The 10,160-nt window shown below is 37.8% G+C and overlaps 1 protein-coding gene across 2 annotated transcripts in view; it reads left to right on the plus strand.

Annotated features, from left to right (window-relative positions):
- Nucleotides 1-8,632, plus strand: part of LYPD6B (LY6/PLAUR domain containing 6B) — a 301,641-nt gene extending 293,009 nt beyond the window's left edge. For both annotated transcript variants that reach the window (XM_029605445.1, XM_029605444.1), the window contains one exon: nt 1,580-8,632. In XM_029605445.1, coding sequence (XP_029461305.1) covers nt 1,580-1,747 — 168 coding nt within the window. In that variant the 3' untranslated portion in view covers nt 1,748-8,632. The remainder of the gene's footprint in view (nt 1-1,579) is intronic.
- The last annotated feature ends 1,528 nt before the right edge of the window (nt 8,633-10,160 follow it).

Here is a 10,160-nt window from a genome sequence, read left to right on the forward strand (position 1 = left end):
TCAAATGCATAAAACTCATAGTTTGTGAACTCCTGATTTAATGACTGTTTTGACTTGCGATTGAAAACTTAAGAAGAGTCAAGTAATACACCTACATTTTTTATATTGACACTCAAAGGGAAGCTGATGTTTTCAATGGTAATAGACGTGTGCTGTATTTTAAAGTGAGATCTCTGGATTAGAAGAAAACTGAGTTTTGGAGATGTTTAGCGCCAGTTTATTGTTAAAAAAAATAAAGCCATTTCTGAATGGTGGAGAAGCAAATCTATACAAGTTCTACTGTTTCTGACCAGGATGAGCAAACGCGGACCAAAAAATTGAATATCATCAGCGTAAAGTTTGTATCCATTGCAAAGGCTGGCAAGAATTTTACATGGCGGAGCTCTAAGTTTCTTGCCAGCTTTGTTGCACTGTGGCTTTTTTTAAATGAGTTTGACAATGTGTGCTCCTTTGCAGAGCACAGTGAAGGCACAAATGCATTCCTTGGGGACACTGTAGGTCCTCCTCTCTACACCATATAAAAGATTAACAGATAAGGCCTTTCACAAACTAATACAGCTGATAAAAAATTCTGCTGGATGACTGATAGAAGGTTGCAGGCCACAAAACCATATCACACCTGTCCTACAAACACTATACTAGCTGCCAGTCCCCTACAGAACCAAATTCAAAATCCTGACTCTGAGCTACAAGGCCCTAAGATGAAAGGGAGCTAATTACCTGATAGGCAGGTTGTCCTACAAGCCTGCCAGACCTCTAAGATCCTCACCTGGTGGCTCCATAAGAACACCAGCGAAAAAAGAAATCAGAAGAATGGATATCCATTGACAGAAGAGCTCCACTTCAGGAAGAAAGTAAAGCCTGTCTCTTCCATTAGGCATTTTTTGCTTATCCCATATCTTACCTGCACCCGACAAAGCAGTCTGAGACTTGTTCCCCACAGGCATTAGAATGAAACTGACTGCTGTAACCTGCCTGGCACCATATATTAGTGCCCGAATATGCTGCTATAGCCTATTATTTTGGTGAGAAACTGCATGTTTGGGTTTGTTTTTTTTAAGTTTAGCCCTATTGTTTGATCTGTTTCAAATTTAGCCTCCTTCATATTAAAATTGATTTCTTTCAAGCTCGGTCCTTACTGCCAATCATCTCCTTCAAATTAGAATTGTTAAGCTGCTACGCCTATGGGTCTTTGATTGTATGTTAATAAACTAAGATATTGCCCTCCACCTTGGGTTAATTTCTTATTCAAAAAGGTGGGTAATAAATGCAAAGAAATAAATACAATAAATGTAAGTGAACAAAATGGCCTCCATACATGGCAAGTGCAATCCTTTTTTTAGAAGAATTATAAATCAGACATCAGTCTTTATTAACTGATAGACCTTTGATAATTCAGTACCAGAATTATGGATTCTTTGCATTAAATGTATACGAGTTGATTTTGATTTGTTCTCTGGTAGCAGATTGTAGTGATCTGTCCACTCTTCCAACACTGTCAAAGGAATCTACAATGTGCTGTTCTGGGCATGTTTTGCCTGACTATTTCACCTAACTGTCCTCTTCTTTTTGTTAACAGGAGTGTGTTTCTTGCTGTGAAGGGATGATTTGTAACATAGAGGTTCCAACAAATCACACCAATGCAATATTTTCAGTAATGCATTCTCACAGGACTTCAGATGCCAGCAAGAGAGCAATGAGTATTCCAGTGCTTACTACACTCATGACAATAATACAGTTGCTATGACACAGTTGTCTATGTGTCCTGTGCCATTCAGAGAGACATCTTTAGGAGACTTCAAGAAAGGAATATCTGATTCAGCAGATTTTATTGGCGTGGCAGTGGTTCATGTGTGGCGTGGAATAAAGACTGTACACCTTGTAGTTACTCAAACTTTGCAGCGACTTTGAAGATGCTAATTGACATAAGATTTAGGAAAGCATCAGCTGCTTAGTTAATTTCACATCTCGCTAACGGTCTGAAGTACAAGTCATCTGGAATTACAGAAGTTGGATCACAGTCTCTCACATGCCTTCCTTCATAAGTATGGAAAGAAGCCAGACAAGAATGTTTGGTTTTCATTTATAAATAACAAACATTCCAGTAAACCAATCAAAAGAACAAATATATTTTAATTAGAATTTTGTTCATCTAAGCTGTGAATATTGCAGAGCTCTGAAAGTAATTTTTTTTCCTGTTTTTATGAGTGTTGACGTAGACTAAGATAGTTCAAGGCAATGTCATGAAGATATTAAATTGGTTTGTAATGCCATATTTATATCTATGTAAATTGATGGTTCTTTAGGATAAAAGTAACTTAGTGCATTTTTCCAGGACCATGTTGTTAGTTGGTTTAGACTTCATGTTTATTATTTTGTGCATTCTAGGAGAGTGGCCGCACATTCCCAGAATGGGGACCGGAATGTGAATCATCAGTGAGGCATCTCTTAATGTTTTGGTTGAGGGGAAGATTATCATTGTCAAGGAAATATGTAAACTTCCTTGCAGTTTGAACATCCCCCTGTGAATATTTATTGGCAGAATATTTTGCTGGGGGGGGGGGGGGCACAGGATTGTTGTTGATTTCAGTGTTCCGGTTATGGGTCTGAATCATGTGGTTCAATAGTGCACTCTAGAATTTCACCCATGCCTGGAAGAACGCTGGTGAACAAAATGGAATAACGCAAACAAACCAAATCAATACCTTAGTCGGATAGGAATATAGCATTTCTTGGCTGTGACATTCCTTAAAGATATGGGAGTGCCATGAACAGCCCTAGAATATCAGCCGGTTGATGCACACTCTCTATAAATGCGAAAATAAAGAATAAGCTAAGATCATGGAACATATAGGGGATCACTGTAACCTGCACTCCTTCCATGGAAGAATAGAAGAACTATACAAATTTTCTCCTCTGAAGCCCTTTCATAGCTGGATCAACCTTGACATTGATATTTAACTCCAGAATACATTATCATATGCAAGAAGTTCATATATGTTACATAGATGGTAATAGTTTTAAAGCTCACACACATCCAGGAAGTATGACAATAATTTATTCAAACATTTGAATAGTCATATGGTTGCAATGTTAGTCCACCTGTATTAGGTTAGTCCAATCAAAAGGTATCAACTTGCTTATTTTATGTTATTTATTGATCTTTAATTCTGTTCAGACATTTGCAGTCCTAATGGACATGGTTCAAGCTATCAGGGATAGGGCATCTCTCTTATATTAAAGGAGAGAGACATGTTGGAAAGCAAATCAGACAATCGAATTGTACAAATTAACTTTTTCCATCTTGCAAACGTGCACTTTTGAATCAGATGTAGGATTCCATAATGTACGTAAAAAATACAAAGGCAGAGTAAATCAGAAGGCATAAAACTGCATCCTCAGTAGAAGTAGTGGTTTTTTTTTTCCTTTGCTGTAACAGCAATTACCTATTCCTGTTTCTTTAACTTATGCTTTTGGTATAGGCTACAAGAAAGTAACACCTAAATTGCTTTAAAAGCATTACTACATTAAAAATCCTTACTTTTCCTCATTTTGACACAAAATGGTAAATATGTGCTTTAATGTGCCTGGCCCTGTGCTTTGCTGGCTTTAGATGATGGTTAAAGAATATTGCATTTAGCTTAGAATTGAACCACTTTCTCTGCTCTTTGTGGAACAAGTTGCCTTGAGATATGTCTGTATTACATTGTAGGAAAGTTGATATTATAGATGAATTGTCGTGTTGTACTCATCTTTTCCTTCACTAATCAACTTATGGTATATTTCTAATTATTTTCTGGCACAGTTGCTGGCTTGCTTTCTCTTTTTACATTCTATTGTCATTTTCCTGCTGTTTTATTTGTGAATGCACTACCAGAAGCATCTTGCTGTTATGCGTTTTCCACTTTGCCGGTGTTGTATTGCGATTACTTTTGCAACTCTGTTTTCTCCTTTTTAAAGAAAGCGTTAGCTTAAAATGTGTTGTTCAGTGGATTTTTTTACTTGGGCTTGCCTCTAGGGTCCATTTTTGTATAAAAAATATTTGGTGGTATTTTGGTTATGCTCTCGAGGCATCATGACCGAGAACCCATATGAGATTGTACGATGAGACTAAGAAATTAGATGCCAAATGTCAGCTGAAAATGATCTCTAAGGAGCAAACCTTTGGGGGCCTCATCTAGGTGGCTCGGGAATCCCATGGCTCTCCGCACGATGCTGAAGCAAAGCATGGCTTAGAAAGGTGTGTCTGCTGAGAGCGTAGAGTAAAAGTAGTTGTGCCTTGTGTCCCTTTGTTTAGGGACTCGCTCTGATCTCATACTTTCAGGGAAACCTAACACAGCTAAAGGCCGAGGCTGAGATTGCTACCTTCAGCCTTTTCCCCCAACAGCAATGCATTGGGTTGCTATTCGCTCTGCCCTGCATCTCAGAAGGTTATTGGTGTTATCACCCATTTTTTCCAGATAGTTAGGAAATGCATCACGCTCTCAGATGGTGATGATGATGTGCTTCACATGATGGGAGGCACTAGTTAATTAAAAATAAAACAATCAAAACTAGTAGATGCCCGGTGTATCTGTTGGAGCAGGAGAGGAAATGCTTTTTGTTGAAGTGGAAATATCTTGCAGTCAAAACAGCCTGCGCAATCTATTTTGAGGCTGATTTTCAAAGGAAACTGAGTGCCTAGCCATCTCAGTTTTAGGAACCTATAGTTTGGCAAAATGTCAGCTGAATTTAGGGGCTTAACTTTTAGGATGAAAATACATCCAACTGAGACACCTAAATCTAGGCATGCTATTTCTTTGCCTAAATGGATGTGTCTAGGTTAGGCACCTAGCACCTAACTTACTTTCTCTGCCTACTTTTTAAGGTCCTAATATAAATAGATACCTAAATTTAGGCACTTAGCTGGGGAAATTTTGATTTATGCAGATTTTTTTTTTAATTGACCTCTTTAATTTTGCCATCAGAGTGCCTAAGCTGCATTATAATGCCAACCAGCATTGTTATCCCATCCTCTGCCAATGGTTATTTCTTCAGCAGATGCTGTGGAATGCAGGAATGCAAAATGTTACAGCTTATCACTATGGTTATGGAGCCCAGTTAGCCAACTAGGGTGCAGTATTCCCTCTGACTGTTTATAATCTGATGTAAGAGTTTTGTTTTAACAATTGGATAGGCCATATTTTATCTTGCATCTTAGAAATGATTCTAATATACAGGCCCTAGTCTTAAAATTTACCATTTTAACCATGGGCGTGTAAGAGTTATTGATGATACATTATTCTAACAATCATCTTAACAGCCTGATGGCACAGACCAGTTAAAGTGATTGATATGTTAGATTAGTTAAGTACTTCTACAAGACATTTGCCACTTTCATGCAATGAAGTAATTTAAGGTGCATAATGAGATTTATTGGAGAGCAGCTGTTGGGATACTTGAGGAGCTACAACAGCCACAGCAACTGTCATCTGCATATATTACACTATAGTTCATAAAATAACAAGCAAAGCATGTAAAGCATGCTTAATAACATAAATTGTGATGTTAAAGGGCAATCTTTGGTAAAGAATACTGCTTTAAATGGATCCTGTGATCACTACTTAAGGACCTCCGACTACAAGTCTCTGCATGCAATGGGAGTTAAACAAGGTTGGGCTTAGACTGTCCCTGTTGAGATGGAACTATATGGTTACTCTAGGTATGTAAAACTCACAAATAAAGCCACATTTATGGGGACCCTTCATCTTATAAGTGAGGCATGAAAAATAGCTTACACTTGATGTAAAACCATTGTGCATTTTCTATGCATCATATATAAATGACATGCTGGTTAGATTAAATTTGTGCCTGTTGTAAGTGCTTCAGCCTTTAACTATTAGAGAATCTTTGTGATGACATTTGTCATTGGGAGAGCAGATTGTTCTGACTGCCCAAAGATGTGCAGTTTCCTTACCACGTTTCCATCCCAAAGTAGGGTTACCAACTGGCTCCAGATGTTTGGGACAGACTGATCCGGGCCTGGTTTTACCCCACTTGCAGGGACTTGAACTCTTGCTTTTCCAATCAATAAGACTTAGGGCCTGAGTCAGTAAGGCTTTTCTCCCATTCTGTGTCTGTAAGAAACAAAAATGCTGTAAAGAATCAGGCCCTTGGCTTATGCCCACGATGGGATACTGAAGCGTCTCAATCATGCTCTAAAGCATGAAGCTAAAGGCTGAATACTTTCAGCCAACCCAGATTATTCCATGACAGCGTACACCCTGCAGTGCCTTCTTGTAATTCTGAACTAATTCTTTTAGAGCACCTCTCAGAGACCACCTGGAAAATGAACAGCAGGAAAGGCAAGAGGTTAAAAGTTTACATTAATGTATTATGTAGATTAGTAAGAACAAGCCATCCCCTCAGTTTAAATGTATTTTTACCTGGGAAGATTTGATCAAAAGTCAAAGAATAAAGTGCCTATTTATCATACATGAGCAACAAACTGGGCAAAGGGCCAGGTTACTCAGTATTAATTAACAGTATGACTCATAAATCAGAGCACGTGTTCTGCAAATCAGGGGACAAGACTATGGAAAACTAAACGTGGAGATAAGCGGGGATGAGAGTCAGGAAGGACATGCTAGCTGTGAGTTTCTTGCTTAACCTTATATCTTGTACTTAGAAACATGTTAAAATGACACCTTTCTCTCTCCTCTATGTAAGACTATTAAAGCAAACTCAAGTAGGGTTAAGCAGCACTGCTGCCTTTGTTACTTGCAAACTGCTTGCCATTTTTTCTTCTACGGAATAACATTCATTGTAATTTACTGTTCTCAATTTGCATAAAACATTTTATTTTAATAAAATAGAGTAACAAAGCAATAGAATAGAATGTGGTGGTGCTGTTGCTGGTTTTAAATGATGAACAGCACAACACCGGCTCTATAAAAAAAACCATAAAGGCTGAAGTTGCTAGATGGAAGATTCAAATGCTTATTCCTCTTTTCCACTTTCCAATGAAATATGAATGAGGTACAAGAAGCAGGAGGTGTTTTTGTTTCATTTTCTCTTGTAATCATTTCAGAAACAGTTTCTGTAGAGCTATTGCTTCAGTTGATGGCTGATATTCCACAAGCAAGAAACAGACTGGAAAATAATGTAATCCAGTGCCTAAACCTGGGATTCCTATATCTGTCCTTGGGACCACACAATGAGTCAGGTTTTCAGGATATCCACAGTAGATATGCAGGAGATAAATTTGCATGCATTGGAGACTCAGTTGGATTTTCAGTATATACACAATTAATATGCATGAAATACATTTTCATATACTAACTGCTAGGTTACCAGTCTGTGAAGTCCTGGGCTAAACACTAACACCCTAGCTAACACTAAACAAAGAGATTATGCAAGCAAAGCAGATAACATCAGCAATCTCTGCCATAATTTAGTTTCAGTAAAGACTAATCAAAGTTTGTTGTATAAACAAATCCTGAAACCAGGTGCTAAGATATACCTAAGGAGAAATCCCTTGATACCTGACCTTGAAAGAGGTCAATAGGTGCCTCCAAAGTGGATTCTCCTGAGGCACTATATTTAATTTAGAAAACTGCTGAACACCACTTTTCAAATCCTTTAACACCCTGCATTCTAATTCTAGAATCTGAGGAAAAAGGGATTCCTTTTAAATTTTAAAATAAACCTGAAAATAAGAATAGGTATCAGAGAAAATCTTTTCAGAATCCAGACAATTAGTCTTCTCTGGACATTATTTTTATTATTTTTGCAGGTTTATTATGGCCCATACCGGAATTAGAAAGCACAGGTAGGACTGAACATAGAGGTTGTGGATGATCTAAACTTGGAAGCAATGCAAACTTCCAACACTTGAGAACAAATCTGCTTCTAAGTTCCATTCCACACTATGCAACCTGTGTGCAAAGTGAAAGTTATTTTATGTCATTTTTAATTTGTTTGATTTGTATTATTTTATGATCTGTATATAATTTGTTTTGATAAAATGTATGCATGTTGTATTTGTAAACCACTTTGGATGGTCCTTTGTAGAATCAGGAAAGCAGTCAATAAGAACATTTAAAGAAATAATTAAATCCCCTCTGCATGCATACTGTACAAAAGGGGTGCTTTAAAAGGAGCAATTGTACACTTGAGATGACCAATATGATGGAATGTGTAATATCTTCATACAAGGTAACTACAAGAAAATTAGAAAATAAATTCCTACAGCTTTTTGAAAGTCACTGTTGTGAAATCTGTGGTTTAGACTGAAATCCTTGTTAGACAAGGCAATAAGGCAGGAGGCCACACTATATGCCCTCAGACTCTGTCCCAGGACTCAATCCAGAGGAGTATTTTGGCTCAGCCTTCCCATACAGTGTTTTATTGGCTTCCTGGACAAAGACTGGAAAATGTGCAGAAGTTTTATTTTGCTATTTACTATTAATAGAAACTGATAAAGTGCAATGGAAATTTCTAACAATCAGCTCAGGTACAGGAATATTTTCTTCACTGGTGGAGATCAGATTTACAAGCCTATCACTCAGTGGAGATCAAGAAGAAATATCTCCAACAGATCCTTAACTGAAATGTTTGTTTCTCATCAGAGCATGAAATCTAAAAAATAAAAAAAATATTTTACTTAAAATCCTGGCCTATCCTGTGGTACTGTCTGAGATAGTGCTTTAAAAAAGTATCACTTGCATGTTTTGTTTTGTTTTTGCATAATTTGTTGGTAGTTGAAACAAAACCACTGAGTTGCCCTTATTTTATACTGGTGTGGGGAATAGCTGGTCCTCAAGGTCTGCAAACTGAGTTTTCAGCATATTCCCAATAAATATGCATGAGATATATTAGCATACATTGCAGGCAGTACATTGAAACCTACCTCCTGCATATTCATTAGAGATATCCTGAAAACCTGACCGGTTTGAGAATTGGAGGTTCTGTCTTATGCAAACTTGCCTCCAGTCTAGATGTCCGTGCTGTCCGCTGGTTATCACTTGCAATGCCCACCCTATTTGACTAGCTCAGTGATTCTCAACCCAGTCCTCGGGCCAAACCTAGCCCATCAGGTTTTCAGGATATCCACAATAAATACACAAGAAATGTATTTGCATGCACTGCCTCCATTGTGGATATCCTGAAAACCTGACTGGCTAGGAGTGTCCTGCAGAGTGGGTGGGGAGCCCCTGGTCTAGCTCCTGTGGCATCATTAGGAAGTAATACTCCATATGCTAACTGATGGGACACAGCAGTTTGTCCCTTTGAGATGGGTTACCAGTCCTTCCTGCTGACCTAAAAACAGCAATGACTCGAAGGAAAACCTCTGTTCCAGTTGACATGCAGAAAGCACAAAATGAGGCATCCAGCTGCCAGGCAAGTTTAAATAGGTTGCTAAAAAGTTAATCTGGGATATGTAGGGATGCTTTGATGATCAAGTGTGAATAAACTGTAATAAATAAATAAACTTAGGAATTTAATAGTATCCCACATTTAAGCAAAATTTAGCTGTTAGGGTGCCTGAAATGAGACGCATTGCTCAGCTCTACATCATGAACTATTTGTCACCATGGAACAATATAATAAAAACAAGATTTCTAATTAAAAAATGTAATGAAATAAGTTTTCAAGACACATATGTCAGAATATCAATATGAACACTATATTAATGGATATCATTACTTCTAGGCATGTTGATCTCCTAATGCCTTGCCATGTGTTTTGCTTACCGGCTATTCTGTTCAATAGATTCTGAGCACAGAGCATCCAGTGAAAGAGTTAAAGACTCAACACCATGGAGGTATTTAAACTTCCACAAGTTTCTGAAGTAACAGGAATTCAGTAGCCATCCTTTTCCACCCAGTTTACAAAACCAAATGCAATGTTGTAGACTTCAAATGTCCTAATTTTGTTTTGTTCCATAATGATGAATTAGTATGGTTGCTATAAACTATAAGAGGCACATATATTTCACTGGACAAGAGGTACATGTGCATGCACACATCTGGTATTGTATCTCTGTTATACCTGTGCTATTGGTAACACTGTGTCTTTAATTTGTCAGTCCAGCATGAGGTCGAAGGTCAGAAAGGAGGCAGCACAGCACAGAAGTGGAGGCTATGCTTTTGGGGCAGTTCATGATTGTTCAAAAAAAA

The sequence above is a fragment of the Rhinatrema bivittatum genome, chromosome 6, assembly GCF_901001135.1.
Source record: "Rhinatrema bivittatum chromosome 6, aRhiBiv1.1, whole genome shotgun sequence".
NCBI classification, from domain to species: Eukaryota; Metazoa; Chordata; class Amphibia; order Gymnophiona; family Rhinatrematidae; genus Rhinatrema; species Rhinatrema bivittatum.